Source organism: Falco peregrinus, chromosome 2, assembly GCF_023634155.1.
Source record: "Falco peregrinus isolate bFalPer1 chromosome 2, bFalPer1.pri, whole genome shotgun sequence".
NCBI classification, from domain to species: Eukaryota; Metazoa; Chordata; class Aves; order Falconiformes; family Falconidae; genus Falco; species Falco peregrinus.
The window spans coordinates 58,918,473-58,941,281 of record NC_073722.1 but is presented as its reverse complement, the minus strand read 5'-3'; the positions used below and the strand labels follow the sequence as shown (position 1 = coordinate 58,941,281).

Below are 22,809 nucleotides of genomic sequence, written 5' to 3'. Positions count from 1 at the left end.
TACTTGTGTTTGAATGAAGGGGAAATACTCGGCATCGCTGCAGCCTTTGAATGGCTCCAACTGCCTCTGCAACCATATCCTTAATATCACTGAGATATTTTTGTTCAGTTTTAAATACTATTCAATTTCACATCAAGAGTCTACAGGATCAATCTTCTAGTTGCAATTTTTTCCAGAACAAAGCTGCATCCAAGTTTCCAAATACTTGTCCCATATCTGCACAGGTAAAGAACTTTCAGAACAAATAAACATGAAGGTTTTCTGGCACACGTTTGCAAAAATGTTTCAGAATGCCAAACTTGACCTCTGTGTGGCTGTACACTGAGATTTTGCTTCAACCCAAGAATTTATTAAGACTTGCATGAAAATATTCCATCTTAACATAGTACACATCAGTAGCATTTGAATACATATTTACAGATTTATTTGAACTTTTCTGAACTGCAATTCTACAACCAAGCAACATATCCTTAAGTGTTTCATAAACTTTCAAACACTTACATATTTATACATATAGTTTTTGCATATATATATATAAAAAAATATTTTTGAGACTCAAGGACTGAGAATAGTCAAAAGGACATTATTGCTACATTTCCATATTTACAAAAACAATGCATAAACCCATTCAAAACATCAAGCCATTGCAAAATAAGTTTCAAAAATCCCCCAAATTATAAAAATATAAAATTTCAAGAAAGAAAAACCCCAACCTCTTTCAGCTAAGTGTCCATAAAGTACCGAGACATCTATAATTATAACAACCAGTTTGTCTACAGTTGCTCTGAAAGCCAACAAGTTACAAAAGAGCTTTTATAGCATTAAACTGAAAATGCTCAACAACAACTATGCATTACGAGTGCCTCCAAACAACTGGCTAACTTTGGAAAGGTGCAACAGCCTAAGTAAGTTCAGTGCAAATGGCTAATTTTTGACTTAACTCTGAAAGACAGATTCCTGCAACAATAAACCAAATGCACAGTCATAGAAGGAGCATGGTACTCAACATAACCCAAAATATACCACTAGTGTGTGTATTTACAATTGCCTTGCATTTGGGCAGTTAGTTACACATCTAAATTGCATGTAAACTCAACCAAAATCCTGGTAAAGTATAACTTACAGAGTGCTTAAGTGCATTTTAAATAAATAGGTACTCAGCTAGTACTCTGCTTCTGACAAATGCTTCTCCAATGCCTTTACTAATTTCTAGGGGACAGAAACAAAGGAAGAAAAGAACCAGCAGTGTTTCCAATGGGAAGAAACGGGGTTAGAAGATACTTGAGCACAACCCTGGGCTCAATAGATACTGACACCCCCCCCACCCCCCCCCACCCCCCCCACCCCCCCCCGCCCAAAGCCTCACGTCTGTCAAACAAGACTGAAGGGATTCTTTCTTTTATCCCATTTACAAATTCAGCGCTTCCCAGTTAAGATGATCTTCGTTATGATCTCTGGACTACTATAGAAAAACAAAACAACTTGAGGTGGGGGAAAACAGCTCTTTCCAGTTAGCACTAACCAAGCCTGCCTATGGAAGAGATTCACCTGAGCAGGACAAGATAAAGAAGGGGCCCCCCAAGAGAGAAATTTTTGCCTCTGCTCTTGCTTAGATAAGATGACTCGTTAAACAGCCTTTCCTCCAGACACACAGTTTGCTGGAAGCAGCCCTCCTCCCCTGTTTTGACCAACTTGGCAGGGCCCACCTATCTTTGGTGAACACTTTTGGACACAACTATTAGCAAAACAAGCATCAAAGCCCTTGGCCTCCCAAGGCAGGAGGGCACAGGAGCAGTTCAGGCTCCATGGTAGGGTGAGACCCAACGATGGGAAGCTCCATCCCTGGTAGGGAACAGGCCAGTGGGCAGTAGTACATATATCCATGGAAACCTCATGACTGGTCTGCAAGGCTGACAGCACAGCTGGGAAATAAAGATGAAGATCCACGCTCTTCTCCCCTCCTCTGCTTCAAACCCCAGAGCTCCCCAAAGGGTTTGCTGCTGTGCAGACCAACTTTGAAAGGGTCTCAGTCCCTTCACCTCTCTAGCCCACGTACATACAGCACCCTTGCTGGCCTCCAACCTACAGTATCTGCCTGGGAAAGCTTTTCTCAGGCTTGGCTGGATGTGGAAAGGTGTTTGCAAAGCCGTTAGCTTCATACATGTTTATTTCTTAAATTCAGCAAAACAAGATTAAGTAGGAAATGACTGTATGCCTTCCAGGCACAGATCCAGAGAAGGATCACTGAAGATTTGGTTTCATCCGCAGTCATCTCATTCCACACCCCAGCTCAGGATTTCTTTTGTTGTTGTTTGTTTTTTTTTTTTTCCTTCAGATCTGGCTCTCTACTGCAAATACACACAATATAGCAAAATATATACAGCTTCAGTTAACATTGCAATGATGCCTGTAACCGTGCTCAGCAGATTAAGTTTATGTGTAACAGTGTGTGGTAAAGGACAGTATTACGACAATGTTTTAACTACACAGTGGTAGTAGTAAGTAAAAGTAAGAGAAATTATTGAAGTTGTCCCTCTCACCCCCTGCACAATACAAACAGCTAATACATCTGGGCTCCTCTTCTTCCAGATGCCACTCAAACATCTTCGCGTACCAGGAGAGGCTGAGTAGATGAAGTACTGCTACCCACCGAGTTAATCCTCACAGAGTGATCTGGAGCATTCCCTTGACTGGAAGGTGGAGTTGAGAAGTTCGCATAAACCTGCAGAAGCCGAAGACCAGTGTCAGTACTCTGCAGACTGCTCCCTTCATGCATACTTGGAGAGCTCTCCTTTCCTAGCCTTTTCCCACTGTGAACTACCTACTGACATGGAAGGGTTCCAGCCCAGGTGTTTCTTTGCAAATCTGAAGAGAGTTTCCAAAGGTCTTGGGCTTAAGCTGCCAATTTAAAGAATCAAGAACCTCAATCTCAGTTATTAACAACAGCACAGCTTCCAACTGCACGCCAAATTTCAACTGAGCTTGAAAAAAATGCAGCTCAGGTTACTACTGAACTCCCCCAGAAATCTCACTAATACTTCCTTCGCATTCTTGCTTTTGTTTTAGTAATGCCTGCACCTGCCAAAAATATGCTACAGGATGCAATCGAACACCAGCAGCTTTCAGTTTCCTCTTTTCTCAAATTGTCAGGAAGCCATGTACTCTGTGCCCAAACAAGGCATCCAGAAGGTAAAAAGGAAGCTTTATTTTTAAACTAGGTTTTAAACTTACTTTTTTAAACCCCAGTAACACAATGTTATTGCAAGAGAAAATCCAAGTTTCAGATGTGTCTCCAAATTTTTCTTTGGACTGTTTTGTTCAGTGACCCTCTCAGAAAAAGCATTTACTAAGGAATAGTTGAAAAAGCAGTGAATACAGTTTGTCACAACATATCTCCAAGGTTATATAAATAGAGCTAGGGCAAGCAAGTGAGAAGAGGTAGAAGAGCATCAAAAGCTCAAGCCCTTCACCCAGAAAGCTTTTCTAATAAAAGTGAAATACACTTCACTTCTGAGGTGTTTTCCAGATTAACAATTTTTTCATAGTTTAAGATAAGATGTATTTATGCAGTACCATTGCATTTTTTAACATCAAAACTGTTGTGCCAGGTCTATCTTGCATGAGAAGCATCAACCATACAAAGTCTTCTCCAGGTGGTATGTTTTGGGTATGGGCTTAGATGGCTACTATCTAATAGCACAACTAAGCAGAAGCAAGTAGCCCAGACATCATTCCTACCACCCAACCTGACAGTGCAAAGCTACATAAGTAATACTGGGAAAATAATGAAGTGCCCAGGGTTTTTGCTCCTCACAGCTCTAGTCTAATGTTTTGCTTCAAACTGCTTCTGACTCCAAAAAACTGATGATCCGTAACTTACCCGGGGGGCACTATCCGAAAGCTGCTGCTCTATCAGCTGTACAATTTGTTTAAATGTGGGCCTCTGTAAAGGATCAGCATCCCAGCAACTCTTCATTATGTCATACCTGCAAACATACTGAAATTAAGTACTGCTCGGGAAGAAACCCTTAGAGCTCCTCCATCATCATCTGAAAGAAAAGTGTGACCCAGTCCCACAGTTTACTTCTTTAAGCGATCTTTAAGAATAGAAACAGTGCTGCTAACACTTGTGCTTGTGAAAACAAAGGACTCAATACTAATGAAAGTCTCTGGACAGTTTTCTTCGATAGCTTGCTAAGTGCTAATCCATTTACAAAACAGTGAATCGAGGATGGCTCATAAAGAAGATCAGTAGTGAGTCCTCTTGCTGTGGGGAAGTACAGTACAAATGCAGATGCTGAACAATCTGGTGATACATCTCATTGACTGCTTTATCTGAATTAAAAATGTTTAATTATGTCCTGTGACCTGTCAATAATTTATTGACACAGAGCAGATACCATGATAAAGTGATCAGATGGTACAAGGCATGAGTGTATTTCATTGCTTGCAACAACACATGCATGTATTCTGCTCGTTAGAGTACATGAATTATTTAAGATGTGAAAAGAACTTAAAAATAAAACAATGGGGCAGTGCAATGAGCCTTAATGCAAGAATAGAAGCTTCCCTTCCTTTGCATCATTGCTGACGTTTGGTAATTAGAGATGCTGGTTGCTTGCTTACATTTCAGGGGGTGCACATGCAGGGCTGAACATCCTGTATCCCTCCTTGATCATTTTATAGAACTTGGAGTCCACCGGCATCCCTGGATATGGGCTGCTTCCTGTTGAGAGAGCACATGAACATGATTTCTACATCTGCGGTAAAACCAAGACGAAACAGAAATCCCCTGAAGTACCGATTTTGAAGGAGTTTACCTAAAGAAAAGAGCTCCCAAAGCAATATCCCATAAGACCAGACATCACTCTCAAAGGTGTAGACACAATTGAAAATACTTTCAGGTGCCATCCACTTCACAGGAAGACGAGCCTTTCCAGGGAAAAAATTAAAGACAGTGGTCATAAAGCATACAAAATTTACAAGATAAAATTCACTTTTTCTACTTATGTGCTTTAAAAACTCATTAAATCAAGAAAGAGAAGTATGCAACTAAAACGGAAATTTCAGCATTTTAGGGTCTCCAAGTGCTGCATGGTTACTGATCCATCTTTGTGTGGCTCTACCAAACTCGTGTGGTTTCTTGCACTGATTTTCTGTATACTGGTGAGATTCCTTCTGTCTTGTTTATAAGGGACGACAGGAAGTCAGAGCAAAGTAATATATACAACCATGGCATGGTTCCTTACGCAAGGATACAAATCTACTTCCATGGACTGGCTACCATAGGCAGACAAATGAGATTCACACAGTCAAGATGCTTCAAGTCTTCAATCAGCAGTTAAGACACCTGCTTTCACTCCTCAGTGTATCGGAAAAGAAATGAAAGTTCACAAGAAGTAAATATATATCAACATATATTTGGGGGGCGGGGGGGGGTGGGGGGTAGGGAATGTTGATCTGCTGGAGGGCAGGAGGGCTCTGCAGAGGGATCAGGACAGGCTGGACCGATGGGCCAAGGCCAGTGTATGAGGTTCAACAAGGCTCAGTGCTGGGTCCTGCACTTGGGTCACAACAACCCCACGCAATGCTACAGGTTTGGGGAAAAGTGGCTGGAAAGCTGCCTGGAGGGAAAGGACCTGGGGGTGCTGGCTGACAGCCAGCTGAACATGAGCCAGCAGTGTGCCCAGAGGGCCAAGAAAGCCAAGAGCACCCTGGCTCAGCATTGGTGAGGCCGCACCTTGAGCACTGTGTTTGGTTTTGGGCCCCTCACTTCAAGAGGGATGTTAAAGGTGCCGGAGCGTGTCCAGAGATGGGCAACAAAGCTGGGGAATGGTCTGGAGCACAAGTCTTACGAGGAGCAGCTGAGGGAAGTGGGGGTGTTTAGCCTGGAGAAGAGGAGGCTGAGGGGAGACGTTATTGGTCTCCTCAGCTCCCTGAAAGGAGGTTGTACTGAGGTGGGGGTCAGTCCCTTCTCCCAGGTACCAACAGGACAAGAAGAAACAGCCTCAAGTTGCACCAGGGGTGATTTAGATTGGATAGTAGGGGAAAATTTCTTCATGAAAGGGTTGTCAAGCACTGGGACAGGCTGCTCAAGGAAGTGGTTGAGTCACCATCCCTGAAGGTGTGTAAAAGACATGTAGACATGGTGCTTTGGGACATGGTTTAGTGATAGACTTGGCAGTGTTAGGTTATTGGTTGGACTAGATCTTAAAGGTCTTTTCAAACAAACAATCCTATGATTCTATGATTTTTCATAAGTTTGTGTGGGGACAGACATCCCTTGGGAATGCTGACTGGAGCAGAGGAAAGGACACCAAAAGCCTTTGGATTTGCTTTCACCTTCCCCTCCCTGCTTTGCTCTTTCCTTGTCTTGCTGTAGGAGCCAGCCAGGCTTCTCTCCTAAGCGGCGTTTGTCCCGCTGTGGGAGCAACCAGACCTCTTCCTTTTAAATGGTCTTGTGACGATGTGTCCAAAGATATATTTCAACCATACTACAGAGAAGAGCCTTGATGTCTTATAAGGAAAGGAGACCCTAACAGAAAAGGAGGTAAATGGAAAAGAGGTGGAGGAAAGGCAGTGTTTGCCACTGGTGGGCTCACCAGAGAGGCAACCCAAGTTGTTTATTTCCTGAACAACACAGACAGCGAACACCCTTCCTGGCCAAGCCCCATCTGCTGTCAGCAGCACTGCCTCCCAGCAGTGTCCACGGCTAGAAATGCCCCAGCGCTCCTGATCTGCTTTAAGATCAGGCCAGATGCAACTAGATGCCTCCTGCAGCTACTGCTGCTTCTCTCCCCAGGCAGATGCAGCCTATCGTCCTCTAACCCCTTCAGGCTACGTGAAATCCTATTCTCGGGCAACTCAGGAAACCTGAAGGGCAACCTCGACAAGAAAACTTGATTACTTACTGCCCACTTGCCTCTCAAGCTGGTGGTCTACACTTCCCACTCCCAGGAGCCTTGATTGATCAAACAGCTCCTGACCTGACCCTGAGCCCAAGAGCAGCCGCCTACTACTAAATTCCACTTAATATTTTGCCACAACAGCCATTCCCGAATCACTTCAGTGCTCTGACTGTTCCCTATCTTCAACTTCTAGGCACCCAGTGGCTGGTACCAACATTGTTTTTGAGGACAATCAATAAGCCTGTCTCTCCTCCCATAGCCTAAAACAGGTATGTTGTAGGTACCTGGGACATCAGGGACTGCAGCGTGACAGCACAGAGCTAAGATACGTGAGGTGCCATGACCTGACTGAGGTTAACTGAGCATGGCAAGCCACTTCAGTGAGAGATGCCCAGCTGTGGGATTTTCTCTCTTCATCAGCTTGCCCAATGCTAGGATAGGCAAGCTTCAGTTTGCGTGTTGCCAAGTCCCTAACTAATGACCAGCCCCCAGCTGTGAAGCACTCAGCTGGGCTGGGCAAGAGGGCTGTCTTATTGAACATAGATCTTCTCTCCTTTGAAAAATGGTGCAAGTGAAAGCACGTGTACTCTGAAGGCAGTGGCTGGCTGCAATTATCTGCTACAGACTTAAAACACTAATCCATGCAGTGCAAATCAGTTTGAGATGCAAAATACCTATATGTCGTAGCACTCTTCTCCAGCTTAAACACAGACAAGTTTGATTTTCTTTTGTAGTAGGGCTCCTTTTTACTGCAGTAGCACTTTAAAGGGGACTTTGAGTGCTGCCAAGGGAATCTGCATCACTTCAAAGTGTCGTTGTACCCCTCCAGAGGTCTAGTAGGTACTAGTGTGATTGGTACTCTTCTACATGGGAGGTTTTAAACTTTTCTCATCAAAATACACTGTCTTGTTCCAACCCTGTTACAGGCTTTGAATTATAGCTGCAAATTAAAGCTGTATTTGTTACACTTATGAGGTTAAAATCTGTATATGGAATCAGAGAAACCCAAGGCTATTTTGCCTTGCACTATGCCTTAATCAGTAAATTCACACTTTGGAATCCAGTTTCCACTGAGTGATGCTTTACAATAAAGAACAGGATGCAACCCCCTGATTATTGAGATATTTTAAAAATAAACTATTTCAGTAATGCACAAATAGCAATGCCCAGAGGAAAAGTTTCAAAATAATTATATTTAGGATTGGGCTACCAGAATATTCCAATGGCAAAACTTGCAATTACCCACAGAGCTGTAACTCTTGGTATGTTCAGATATAATGGGAAGACTGAGCATCACATTGATGTAGCAAAAACATCTCCTCCCCTACAACATACATTCAGATACCAGCAAGTTTTTTCCAATATAACACCATGTACATACCAAGCGTTTTGTCAGTAGACACATCTACATAAGGAATTGCCCCTCCTAACTAGCACAGATATATACTAGAATTGAGAAATCTAGATTTCTGTCTAATTAAGACTTTTCTTCACACATCAACAGGAATTCCCCTAACTTAACACAGTATGAAGTATCATATATACTTACGTTTCCTTTGACCACATAATTTGAATCGTTCCTTATATCTCTTGCCAGGCCAAAGTCACAGATTTTTGTTATTCGACCATGAGTTAGAAGAATATTTCTTGCAGCCAGATCCCTATGAATGCACTAAATAACAAACAGACAAATAAACAAAGCTATTTCATGACATCCTTAACAGGTTGTTGCTTGGTTACATGTTTACTTAGCTGTATAACTTACTGCATTATGCATTTTAGGGCAAGTGGGAAGTCATAATGAAGCCATGGGCTAATAAGCTTACTCTGATAATTAAACATTCTGGTGTAGCTTCTTTACTATCATGACATTGATCCACATGGTTAAGGTTGTTTATGCATTTATTCTTTAAAAGACCACTTGCAGTCGCTTTGATTTTTCTAGTGTTTCACATTTGCAGCTAAAGTTTAATGTGCTTTTTCTCTGACTTCTTACCAAAAAAATCACTGGCTTGTTTCCTAACACAGGACAAATAAGGGGAAAATGTGGTTTGTTTCTAAAATAATTCCAGTCTTCTATTAAATAACTGTTGTAATTGAGGGAAAAGTACTGAAAAACTGAAAATAGGGAAAATTATGATAACCACTTCAAAGCACACAAGTATGGAAACTGAATCCCATTTCAGAAATACTCCTCTGGAAGACCTGAATCATTAAGAACCTAGAGAGCTCCGTAAGCAGACCTAAGTATTTGAAAATACTGGAAATTTGTACATGCCTGTATCTTTCAATGAACAGTCATGAGTTCAGTGACCTAGGCAGCTTATATTCCAGTTTTTACTTTAGAAGTCTGCACATATTTGTAACTGCAGCTCCGAAAGTGTGCCCAAGTTTCCCAGCAGTTGTTTCTTTGTATGTAACTGTGGAGGCCATGAAAGTTTGTTAGAGAACAGAGGTGATTCTCTAACAAAATGATCTCTTTTTCCATCTGGAAAGTGTTAAGCTCCTGCTTTACTGGTGGTATATAGTACACACAGGCCACAGCTGTCTAAAGTAGCTGAAGATGGTTCAATTTTTTTTTTCCTCGAAATACAGAACTTTAGGAATTCCCTACAAAAAAATAATGTAAAATATCAAGAGTTATGCAAATCAAATTCAGAAAATAACTGTGGGCTACATAAGCAACTTAACCTCTGTCCTTTTTGCATGTTTAGACAAGGAATTATTTTAATGACAATTACTGTCCCAGGGGACTCTCCTTTGCCTCCCAGTTCAACATATTCTGCACTTTGCGTATGTAAAGCTGAGAGCATAATTGCTCTAAGGCAGTAAAGGAATGGCCAAGCATCCAGCATGTCTTTGCCTTCTTCCTCCAAAATCAGTGCAGTTTGCATTGAATAAAGACTTGCCCATGGAAGGAAGCCCTGTCTTGTGATTAAGGCACCATGTGCTTAATAAGGGAATTATCCCCCCAGGACGGGCTCCTATCCTGACTCCAGCACAGAGGCACTTTTATGCCTCTGAGCCTTGACATACCAGCAAGTTGCAGAAGAGCAGCTGGGTACTCTGTGCTGCTGGTCTGTGTGGACCCTCATTCCCCAAGGGTGTGAGGCAATCTGATCAGCCCATACTACTCTGCATTTCCTAGCTGGAGCTAAGAGCATGTATGTACACAACAACCAAAGAGGACCAAGCACAGTAATGTGTTAGAGCAGTGCAATTTTTTTCTGTAATAAAGCCGTTAATTCTGCACTGCCGAAGTGATACTACGTATTACTTCCTAACCTCACTATGAGGTGGTATTGCATTCATCATTGCCTTTGCTACTCAATGCCACAGTGTCTGTCTGTATCAATGGAAAGACTATAAAGAAAACTGTTACCAGGAATGATGTATAGTGAATCCTGGGACTATTCTATAGGATAAGAAGAAGAAATAAAGAATATGTGTGCTAAGGACTGGATGTCCTGAATAGTGAAAGATGCAGGAGCCTGGTGAAAACCACTAAAATCTGTAATACAAGGCTGTCAGGCCTGCTTTGGAGCTGTTGATAGATGAAAAATAAACTAGACTGTTTGGAAGGAGGAACAGCAAGGGAAGAACAAGTATAAAAGCAAGTTTTAATGTGGACATCCTTTGGAGCAGAATTAGAGCTGCATTTCCCACTAAAACAGGATCCCAGGATTACCTTATTTTTCTTAAACTGTTTAAATTTAGTTTTGCACTTTATCCAAGGTGCACCGGTACTATCCTGTGTCTATAATAGTTACATTTGCATTTTAAATGGCATTTTTCCAATAAAATGTAAGAATAACCATAGGAAGGAAGATCATAACTATGCTGTACTTAAGACTTGTGTTCTTTATAATCCCTTTCTGTTATGTAATACCTCTCCTATGAAACCCAAAGAAATGTCTATTACGCTCAGAGTAGCCAGTGAAGATTCTTTGTGGGTCTCTAGGCTGATTCTATCTTTCCAGAAAATCAAAAACCAAGACATACCCTGTGCATTAAGCCACACTACAAAAAAAAAAAAAAAGGCACACAATGTGATAGCTCCCGTTTAAAGGCAGTATTCTGCATGAGAGAAGTAGCAAGTGCAGCATGGTTTAAAACATGCAAAGAGATAACTTTGCAGCTGTCTTCATACTGTTCTTTAGTTTGTAAACTCTTCATCAGTGTCACAGAGAATAAACCTTAAACTCTTGAGATTTAACTGTTTTTGAAGGTATCCACACATTGGGTTTCCAGTTCTTTCCTGAATACCATTTAATTTCCATATACCAAAGAGTCAAGAAGTAGTTTCTCAGGTTTCCTGTGGGTTTCACTGCCTCCAAAGCCATCAGGAGTTCTCATGAAAAATTACCTGTGTGCTCCAGGAAACACAGGTCAGGCTGAAGATCAAACCCATAAGAGGCACCACCCAAGCTAGGCAGGGTTCAGCAGCACCAGCTGTCTCCCAACACATGACACTATTAATCAGTGGAGCTTCAGGGTGCAGCAAACCTACTTCGCTGGAATTCCTCTCCTCTGTCTCTTCTCTTGACATTTATGAGACTAGTTTCTGTTCTTTTGGAAGGCCACTGACTCTACTAGCCTGAATTGCGGATATGCAGTAGCGCCGCTTCACATTGACTACTGTGCACCCTATATTCTGTTCTATGGGATATAAACCACCACTTTTGGCCAATGAGCACAGTACAGAACTCCAACATTAACAAAAGCTTCAGGTACAAGAAAGAGCATATCAGTTTGCAGCGCTTGTTGAAAAGAACAGAGAAATAGCCAGCATTTAAACAGTAAAATACTGAAAATGATGCTAAAGGAAAACTGAAATCTACTTGATTCTGTCCAGCTCTGAAAAATTCTTAACTTACATTTTTGGAGGCAAGGAAGCTCATGCCCTTTGCCACCTGGTAAGAAAAGCTTAGTAGATCTTCAACATCTAGAGCAAGTTCATCATCTTCTGACATGGAAAGGGCAACATCCTGATCAGTGTAAGATCCTACGCAATGTAAACAACAACAGCTTTTGAGTGGAGCAAGAGTAATCATTTAGAAACAGAGTTGTCTTAATGTTAAACCGAAACAGTGATCTGAGTAAGTACCAGACTAGAGTCATCTAAATAGCCCATCACAAAAAAGCAAAAAATAATCCTGACACTCCATTTAAGTGTGGAGAAATCCAAGACACTGTAATTTAGCATGTTGTTCTTTCTCAAGCCTTCTCATATCAATTAATGACTTTTAACTGTCCACGTCCATGAGAGAAAAGTATGATAAAACTGAAAAAATCCACGAAGTTGCTCTCTCTGCACTCCCAGCAAACAGAATTCCTTGTCACTGTACTCACCAGGCTTCACTGGTCGTTTTTTATCAGCTTTTGGTGGGACTGCATATGACACTCCCGGTTTCATGTCCATATACTCATTGGCAACATCACTGCAGAGGCAGCAGATGAAATGAAACATAGTTTAGTGAAAAAGGTCTCAAAAAAAGCCAAGGTTACACCCACCTTCTGAACATGCTTTACAAATTATCAGCAGATTGGAAACTCAAAAGTGTGTAAAAAAATATGAGGAAAGGCCTGTACAGAAAGAGAAAGATTGTCAGTACAGCTAACGATACACCTCAAAGTCTGGAGTCTGGCTCATGTGGCAAACAAAACCTTTCACATGTATATTGTTTATACAGACTTCACTCTCTATAATTTAACATCCAGATGTTTCACAGGATCTGCTAGTGCTTCCTTCTTCTGTTTAGGGCAACTTCAACCAGAATATTTCAGCAACTCAAGTAGCAATTGAAATGCAGAAGACAAATGGTAAGAAACGTTACATTCAGAGAATCCCAAGTTCCATAGGGGATTTGTTTGTATTTGGAAGAATCAGCTGAGGTTTGGGACAGCCATCTGGTACATTTTTTTAAGTTTTCTTACTGCTATATAGAATTCAAACGTACAGATTTTCATACTATATGGTTTATAAATACACAGTTAGGCACCTTTAGAAATGATGGATGTACTTTGGCATTTTTCACTTCATTGCCATTAGAATTCATATACACAGCTCTTCCTTAGCCTGAACTATGTTTAGTTTATGAACAATAAATGCTGCCACAGAGCTAACATGGCAAGGAGTAATGAGATCACCAATAGCTTTAGTCATCACCAAACCCACATCTGACGCATTTAGCAGCTGCAGCTTTACAGTATATACTAACACAAGAATATGGTAAATACTCTGCTGTGAATACCTCTATTTACTAAATGTGCTCAGACAGTGAGATTCCTTCACTGAGAAGAGGGCACACCTCCAACGTCAAATCACAGCCTTGTGTTCATCACCTCAGTGCTCCCAGCCTCCCTGGGGCATCACCAGTTATCCATATATTACCACAGCACAAACAGCTTCACCAGTGCTATGTCCCAGAGAGACAAAGGACATTACCACCTCCTAAGGGTCTGTCTGGTCCTTTTGTGCCTGCCAACATAGAGTAATGGGCCCACCGGGGCAATAAACAGACTAAAAATAAAAATGGACAGGTATTGTAACAGCCCCTAGGTTTTGGTAAGTTATACTTTGCAGAGAGAAGGAGTGAGCAGGAAATCTGCTTGAAAATGTACTCGGAAAGTACACTGGTGGGCTGGTACCTAAAGGAGAGTGGTTAAAAATATACAGATGAAAAAAGTTAAAGTACAAGAGCAATCTCAGAATCGTGACACGGGGTCATATCACAAAATCCAGCGAGCTAACGGTGGGAGTTTGCCTCATACTGTAAGGCTCTGGTTTGATTTTCTAAGAACTCATTTCTGAAAGCAGGAACTTAGGAAAGCTCAACAGTACTAACCCCCTGACATTGGGGGAATTGTCATTCAAGCTGCTAAATCAGCACTGCCAATGTTTAACAGGAACGATAAACACAAATACTCAGGAAGACTGAAGCCAAGGAGTTGCATGAACTAACTAAAGGAAATTTGATAAAAAGAGTAAAACAGAGACCATATACAATAAATTGTGCTCTGTTCAATAAACCACCCACTGTACAAATCATCTCTTTAATTAAATTGTTTCCTTGCACAGCAAAGAATTTTCAAAACCTGCTGCCTGAAAGGTTTCTCCACATCTCTTACCCCTAATAAACTTCGATATCTCCTCCTTCCCAATCTTCTAAAAACGTAAGTACATTACAGCAGGTCATACTTACGCTGCAGGCTCTGCCTGATGCAAAAGGTTCTCATAAACTGCTGTTTCTGCATGTTCTTCATGTTTTGGACAAATAAAGGAATCACGTTTCCGTCTTAGAAAATTTAAAAGATCACCATAGCAGCAATATTCTGTAATGACCAGAGTGGGACCTGTAGATGTACGTGAAGTTTAGAAAGCAGGTGAGTATTGTTTTTAAAGCAGAAAACTACACAGAGATAGCATTCAGCCAAGCACACAGGCTGGTCTATTAAAAAAATCACACTGCTTACCACTGTTTAGACTTGAAAAGTTATAGAAAAGTAACCCAGCATCTTCCCTTTCACAGAACAGCAACTATGGTCCAGCTAAAGCAGCGTTGCTCCCAATTAATTTCCCGGTCCCCTCAATAGCATTGCATTGTACAAAAATTAAACAAATAAGTCTTTTTCTCTTTTGCCATGTGATAATGTTTCTGGCCAGACACATCTGTTTGATTTTGCTCACTTCCTGAAGGAAGTTATTTGTTCCAAACGTTAGAGTAATTCAAGCTTCCAACATTAATCCTTTTGATTCACTTCTGTTTACAGTAGAGCTTCACACTCCTTCAGTAATGTTTTGGAAATGATGTAGTGTGTTATATTCTGCAGTATAATAGGAAAAATCATTCAAACAGAACAGCCCGCTCCGACAGAAAACTACATTGCACAAGGTCTTAGAATATTAAAATGAAATCGGAAAGGAGAATCAAGTCATCTCCAGCACGGAGGTTTATATATCAAATATATGTTTTCTGAGTGAATGACTCCAGCTATGGCCCTTGAATATGTAATTGCACTGTGTGTTATTTCATCTGTAAGGTTATTCATTACCACCATTTCTAACCTCACTAGTTTATTTCCATTTTTCTGCAGTTAAAAATTACAGCTTTTGTAATAGCAAAAGTTGTGTTTGTGGTGGGATTTTCTTACAGATGCCACATTTTTTCAGCTGAGACAGACATGCACTCAGGCCAGTAAGTCTGCTTTGTTGACTGCTTAAACAAAACCGTTTCATTTTATTTTTAAATCATTTAATGTGAAAGTAAGAAATGGTTTGCCTCTGTCTAAAACTATGAGTTTTTACAGCTCCTTTTCTTTGACAAATGAGGCAAAAACTGGAAGAGCAAATATTTGTGTAAGAAGCAACACCATTTTTCACATTAAAATGAACATAAATTAAAAATACAGGACTGTATCACTCATAATTGACAATTCAGCTGTTTTGTAACTCTTAACTATGTAAGAAATCAAACTTAGAAATACTAAAATGTGAAACATTTGGGTTGTGCAATAGTTTATTTGGAAAATTCTTTTTCTCAACTTTCTGCTGCTTAGAACGTGTAACTTCAGTGGTGCCTAAACAGACACATTTACAGTTTAAACAGAAGGTTGGAAGACTATACAAGACAGGCCTGTTGACTTCACCTTGGATACCAACAAGGAACCAGTTCACTTATCTTTTCTCATTCATGAGAAACAGCGTGGTGGAGGAAAAAACTTACGGCATGTATTTTGTCATCTCTCATGAAGCAAGGGCACAATGGCTCACATGAAAGAGAACAACAGCAACCTTCCTGTTCAGCTGCAGATAGAGTGGTCTCATTACTTGCTTTTAGGGTGAGCCTGAAATCTAAATTCAGTAATTCCCAGGTGATAGTGACAATGATCTGCAACCTGCCTACACAAGTAACGTATTTAAGATTTCTACACTTAGCAGCACAGCACTCTTCTTAAGGTTCCTCCTTCTAGCAATAAAAAAGGAACAGAAATAATCAATAATCTGTTGATAACCCCACCTCCAATAGTGCAAGCTCCAAGCAGATTCACGATATTAATGTGGTTTCCAAGGTAACTCAGCACTTTAAGCTCTGACATCAAGGCTTCTCTTTCCGTTAAATGGGCACTCGCTGCAAGGCAAAGCACAAAGTTCAATATGTAACACACCAACCAGAAGTGAGAAAAAATTGTTCAGTATATTACAGCAACTTACTTTTCAACATCTTTACTGCTACTGTCATCGCAGCATCAGATTTAAATAGACCATAAGCAGTGGCTTCAACAACTTTTCCAAAAGCTCCAGCACCAAGGGTTTTACCTAATAAAGCAAACCAAAATACTCTGTAATGACTTGGAGCACTTCTTCCTGAAGGGTTCAACATTTTGTTTTATGATATCAAGGAAGCTATTGCAGATATGCCTGCTTGCTTTTTGTCCCAAGGTAAGTATGAACAATTATCACTGTTTGCATTATTAAAGTCTTTTTGACAAAACCCTCCTGTGTTTGACCAAAGTCTCATATGAGACCTAGAGGTTTCATCTTGTAGATGAAGTTAAATAAATCTAAACTAACCAAAACTCAACCGGTTTCTAGGAAATTCCCATTTGTGATCATAAGGAAGTTGTGTTGGGTCTATGTAAACATAGTTGTTTCCATTTATTTCTTCAACAACTTTCCACTGAACTTCGTATTTGGGTTTCTGGAAAAAAAAAAAAAAAAAAGAAAAAAAAAGAGAACAGCTGTCACTACTGAAGGCTCCACAGGCAGTTCACACACTTTCCTAACTCAGGCAGGAGGGCTTCTGATTTTACCTGTAAGTATATGTACACCACGATCATGACTATGATGCACATCAGTCCTGCAGCAGCTCCAAACGCAATTAGTAAAGGGGTGAAAAGGGTATGGGTACGGATTTGTTCTGGAAAGAAGCAGAGAAAATTCTGCTTAAATACTGAACAAGAAAAACTATCTTAAAAAGATGCAGGTGAAAACTTTTCCTTGGTCCTTCCTTGTGAAAAACAGTTTGGGGTTTTGACTTTCCCAGATGTGCTCCAAGTATTAGAATGGTTTTCCTGAACAAGCTGTGGGGGACAGAGCTGGCACAGAAGCCATCCACTTTGTTGCCTTGGGAGTCTCAGCTTCAGCAGTTCAGGAGGCATGACACCGAGATCAATTAATGCAAGGGGTTTGCATGATCTCAGTTAGGTTAAAGAACCTTTGTTCTGAAGTCCTAATTTCTTCTATTTTTCCCCCCCAAGGTTGATCTCTACAGCACAGTCTTTACAAGTAGAGGTTGTGCCGAGTAGCAAAGGAATACCACTCCAATAAAACCCATCTGCCCCAAATCTGGCTTATTTGTTTATATCTGGGTGTAACAGAAAAAAGGAAGCAGCAGAACATTTGATTTTGCAGAGAAGAGCACAGATTTACAAACACATTTTCAAGCCATCTATGTTCTAGTGTTCCCCGCCCCCCCCCCCCAAACCCACAAATACTTCTACAAAACTCATAAGCACTTTTGCAGTATGTTGTCGTTACTTTGTTTACAACAGGAGGGACTTTAGGCTCCAGGCAAGTTCAGGACCGCATTTTTCCTCAGACATTGTAAAAAAAAAAAAAAAAAAAAAAAAAAAAAAAAACCACAAAACAAAAAAAATGCAGTATTTCCTTAAAAAAAAAAAGTGATGGCCTAAATAGTTAAAAAGGACAATGACAGGAAAAGAAAAGTGAGAGAGAGGGAAAGCCAGTGTAATGCTGCAGGTGGTTTGTCCCTGTGCTGCACAGACAGAAGAAAACCAGCTACTTACTACGCTGCAGATCTGTAGCCGTAAAAAGACAACACCACAATATTCATTGAAAAATTAAAGCAATGCTTTGACAGGCAGAACACACAGCATAATACGTTATCATACACTCAACCCAACCACAGTACCATAAACTTTCTTATGGCAATGGTAAACCATTTAAAATCCTCTTAGAGAGAGCTGAACGGCACCCACGTTTTATGGTCTCACTCGCTCCAGCCATTACCTTTAATAGCAAAGTTGAAGAAAGCAGAGGTCCTGTCCCCATTGCTGGAGGCCTCGCAGCACACTGTGCCAGTGCTCCTGAACATACTGGCGTTAATGGTGCTTTCAACCAGGATTCGCTCAAATGACGGCACTGATGAATTTGTGTAACTGATTTTGACATCCATGGGGGATATTGTCGGTGAATCAAAACACCTGGGAGAAACAATACTGACAGTTACCTGCCAATGACTGCTACCTCTGCCAATGAATGCTCCTGGAATGGATGACAGGTCCTGCTGTTGAGGCAGATAGGCACTGCCAGACCACCAGATAACTGAACGACACTGCTCTACAACGGGGTTCAGCTGAAGATCTTATCCTCAAAACTTAGCCTACTCACAATGTCTCCTTGTCTTCTACATAGTGGGTGGAATGGATACGTACATTTACACCAAGCCTGACCCAGCTGGACACATGAGGTCTTTGTGTTTGCTTTTGGCTAGATACACCTACAGGTCTGTAAGTCCACTGCAGTTTTTGTACCATTCCACCTGCATCTCCAGCTTCAGATTTGAGCAACTGTGGTCTATTACCTCTCTGGAAAACGTTCCCAAGCATCATTTTATTACAGCACAAAAAAAAAAAAAAAATCCATGATGTACATACACCACCATCAAGATTACATGCAGCCAAAAACCAGGCCGTTCTGTTATCTCAGGATGCTGCCTCTCCTTCATATGTCAAATATTTACTACATGAGCACACAGTTAAGATTAAAAAAGGTACTATTTTAAAAAAATGAGGCAATAACAATTATTTTAGGCATAAAACAAATTATATAGACTCATGACTTGCTAGTATGAGATTTACAACCATGGTGGAAGTCAAACAAAACCTTAAAACATGCTTCACAAATGCTCGCTTCACAGTGAAACACGCAGTCTTTTTAGAAATGTGGTAACTAAACATCAGGTTTTATTCATAATAACTCCAGCCTTGTTTACTTATCATATGCTTCATGTGAATAGAAATCTAATTACTTTATGTCTTGAAAAATTATATCACTAGGCAATAAAACAAAAGGTAACAGCCATATTCACAAGTGACTTTGCAATTGTCATTCTGTGAAACTGCATGCAGAATGTGTATCATTTGGGGCCAAACTAACAGGAACCTCAGCTAGCTTGCAGCAGAGAGAAAGTTTGCCTTTTACTTTTCCACAGCAGAAAATATTGCTTATTCCCCACTCAAAGACAGAATGCAAAGCAAAATAATGAATCATATCCCTGCCTTCTCTCAAACCACTGCAAATAATGCAATGCCAAAAATGATTAAAACAGTGATGCAACGTTTGAACATTTTTTAAAAATGTTCAAATTTTTTTTAACCATTAAAAAAAAAAAACTGAGACTGTTACTGAGTCATTTTATGTTCTTAATTTAATTGGGTGTGTTGCATCTAGACTAACCTTTGGAGACCCTGGTTTACTTAACTCACCTCTGCTCAGTTCCTGGGCAAAAATACCAGTATATGGTAGGGGCTGGGAATCCAGCTGCTACACACTGGAGAACACCATTGCTAAGTATATCCAGAGTTAGAATCTCCGGTTTTGCTGCAATAAACAAAAATGAGTCACGTTAGGGGAACACAGAATTTGCATTGCTATTTGCTGCTCACCCCAGCAACCTGTGTGCATCATCGTCTGTGGAATTACTCAGCTGAACAGAGCTTTGCATGTTCACGGGTGTCTGGGTCTGAATTGGTGCCCTGCAAGCACTGACCATCTTGTGAAAATATCAGTTCTTACACTGAATGCTTGGGCAGAATTTCAGAAGAATACCCTACCTCCACTGAGTATTCGGTTCCATGAAATATCCTAAACCAGCAAAGCCCAGAGCTTAAACAACCCAAAATGTGCACTTGAAACAACAGTGCAGTTCCTGTTCCTGCACAAGCACGACTTTACCTGCCTTCAAGGACGGTTCCTTCACAGTTATAAGCATACCGAATCTGTCAAACCACATCTCTCTTACATCTGTCATGTATTAAATACTACCACCGCAGCCAGAAAAGGAACTACAGTGCAAGGCAGCCAGTGCAGACCTCCTCCTTCCCACAGAGGACGTAGGTCCCTCCAAGATACTGCTACCGAAATGCCCAACTGCCTGACTCTCAGAAACACTGCACGTACAGGAAGCTAATATTCAGCTGAACGTACAAGCTTTCCAAACGATAATTCATGATGGCTCGGGTAGTTCAGAAAGCAATCCAGTCAGCCAACACCTTCTGCCACATCCTGCACCAGAGCTAGTCCTGCAGGCAGTTCAGGAGCTGCTGCTTCAAGTATGGCTGGTAACCGGCATGATGAGACTGACTTTACCGTTACTAGTCCAATGTCACAGGCTTCAACCAAGGATGCCACCAACACAGCAAGATGTTTTTCTTGGTGAAACTTGAATTAGAGGCCTTATTTCCCATAACTGCCTTAGCTTCCTTGCAAAACCATCCAAGAAGAAATTTATGGAAAAAACAGACTTATTGCAATGAGGCTGCTCACCTGACAGGTACAAGTTAAGACTTTATTTTGTAAGATGAACTTCTAATATTCTAGAAAGTAGTGAAGCTGTATAGACTACAGTGGGAAAAGGCAGATTTATTCAAATAAAATCCACATACAAAGACTGCACAGCATTAGCTTTTAATGAATAATCTACTTGCTGATTAAATTAGAGGCAATAAAGCACATGTATATTCTCAATCACATAGCATCTCCTCCTGACTCATGTTACAGGAACCGAATGTTCTTTCATTTCTAAATCAGCATGTTGTGTTTTATACAAGCCACCAAGAACCAAACATTGTAAGATGCTGAGATGGATTTTCAGCATTACCCATTCGGTGAGGAACTTTTTGAGAGAACACAGCACCTCACCCAGCCTCAGTGCTCATGGAATACACAGAACTCTATCAAAATGGTCGGACTGTGAAATTGTAATTAGCTAATCTACTACCTATATGCAATTTGTTTAGGTATATGCTATGTTTCAAGCAATGTTACAAAGCAACGCAACTCAAGAAATTAGATAAATGAAAAGTCAAATATAAGAGGAATGTGAACATTAAGCCCCAGAAAAAAATATTGTGTCAGTGTTGGGCAGTATCTACCATCTTCTGACTTTGAGTGAGGGAAACAAAAATGCCCACATCAGTCAGGCTTTTTCACTGTAAAAACTTAGTGCAATAAAAGCCTCTCTACACCAGTTCACATGGACTCATCCTGCAGCAGCAGAGGGAGACAAGAGGCGGCGCAGGGCTCGTGCCGCCAGCAGGGTGGTCCAGCCCCGGTGCCCAGGGGAGCTGAGCCGCAGCAGCTTCGTGCAAACAGCTGACCTGAGAGCATCACTACCTGTGACTCGCCTGGTGAAGCGCTTTGATGTGGCCATCCGTGTGATCAGCCTCTCCCCACCATCACAGAGTGCTCCCAAGCCTCCCCGGCTCTGAGACTTGCGGCAGTGAGGAGCCCCCCACAGCCAGTACTGCAAGGGGACTGAGGCTACTGCTGCACCCTGGGGTGCCCTTTGCCAGCTTAGGTGCTCCAGGGGACACTGGGGCAAAGATGGACTGGCTTTCACAAAACAATGCCAAGCTATCACCAAATATCTTTTCAAAAGAGATTTTACTGTGTTAGACTTTATGACTTGCACTGCCTAATTACCCCTGGTATCAGACAGGCTCTTAATGACTAGACTTTGCTTACTGTTTTGGCTTTAACCCTTTACATATTACATTGCTCAGCATATATGCATATTGCCTTCCATAATCAGTCATTAGATGTCTTAAACTTCTGATTTCACTAAGACTATTAACTGTTTTTCACCTCTTATTAATGTTGATTCTGAATCTATCTAAGATGACTGAAAAGAGGTCACTCCTATTTTAATTCGATGCTCTGTATAATATTGTTATACATTTAATTTCTTTCTATCATCGATTTCTTTTTCTTCATTGTTAATGAAGTAAGTGTCTAAGAAGTAACACTTAATAGGTATTGTCTGTCATCACACTCAAAGAGAGGGCTTTCCTCCTGGAGCTACATCTTCTGAACTTGAACAAATCTTTATATAATACCATGGTGACCCTTCATTTGTTCACCGTGTAGTCCAACGACAGGAAAACTGCTGAGCTTGGCTTCACGTGATCTATAATACTGTGACCAGTTTTCTCTCTGCAGAATGGGCCCTAACTACACAGATAATATTTTGTTGACTATAATTAAGCCCAGTTATTATCTTGCACTAAATTCAGATACTAGTTGGAAGATTCTTCTACTAATTACTAGATGCACTGTACCTTGCCACTCTGGAGAGCTCTATGTTTTCTTAACTGTAACTCAGCTCAGCACACTGCTTGTCAAGTTGTAATTTTCTTTTTGGCTCCTAATTTCAGAGCTCCTTCCTTACTTGCTTTATGCCACATTCACTATGAATTACTACATTATTTTTTTTTTTTAAGTCATTTAGTATTGTTTTAGATTAGCATATACAATTGCTAAATGTGTATTTCTGCACTGGATTTTTCAAGTCTTTCAGCAAATGCCTCAGCATCAATTTTTGTTTATGTGAAGACATCCTCCTGATGATGAATCCTGTTCTACCTGTTTGATTACTTTCTGCTGATTACTTGCCCAAGCCAGACATGTAAACATCACAGCTACATCCCAGCAATTTATGTGAATCCCTGCTGACAACAGTGCCAGGTCAAGACACACCATTAGATCAGGATCTGACCCACCCACACATGACTCACCTTTGGCAGTTTCTCTGCGATGTCAAATAACATGGCGTGTTGTCATGCAGTTTGTTTCATAACTAAATGATAAGCATTTTAC

General features: G+C 40.9%; 1 protein-coding gene across 1 annotated transcript in view; it reads right to left on the bottom strand.

Moving 5' to 3' along the window:
* Positions 1-396: 396 nt before the first annotated feature.
* The window catches only part of KIT (KIT proto-oncogene, receptor tyrosine kinase), a 60,525-nt gene continuing 38,112 nt past the window's right edge, over positions 397-22,809 (bottom strand). Inside the window, exons 8-22 of the mRNA XM_055796719.1 lie at positions 19,419-19,533; positions 17,941-18,134; positions 16,722-16,828; positions 16,483-16,609; positions 16,123-16,227; positions 15,929-16,039; positions 14,114-14,264; positions 12,261-12,349; positions 11,786-11,913; positions 8,458-8,580; positions 4,821-4,932; positions 4,627-4,726; positions 3,881-3,986; positions 1,345-2,722; positions 397-1,309 (exon numbers count right to left, since the gene is read on the bottom strand). Of these exons, the coding sequence (XP_055652694.1) occupies positions 2,597-2,722; positions 3,881-3,986; positions 4,627-4,726; positions 4,821-4,932; positions 8,458-8,580; positions 11,786-11,913; positions 12,261-12,349; positions 14,114-14,264; positions 15,929-16,039; positions 16,123-16,227; positions 16,483-16,609; positions 16,722-16,828; positions 17,941-18,134; positions 19,419-19,533 (1,694 nt within the window). The 3' untranslated portion in view covers positions 397-1,309; positions 1,345-2,596. The remainder of the gene's footprint in view (positions 1,310-1,344; positions 2,723-3,880; positions 3,987-4,626; positions 4,727-4,820; positions 4,933-8,457; positions 8,581-11,785; positions 11,914-12,260; positions 12,350-14,113; positions 14,265-15,928; positions 16,040-16,122; positions 16,228-16,482; positions 16,610-16,721; positions 16,829-17,940; positions 18,135-19,418; positions 19,534-22,809) is intronic.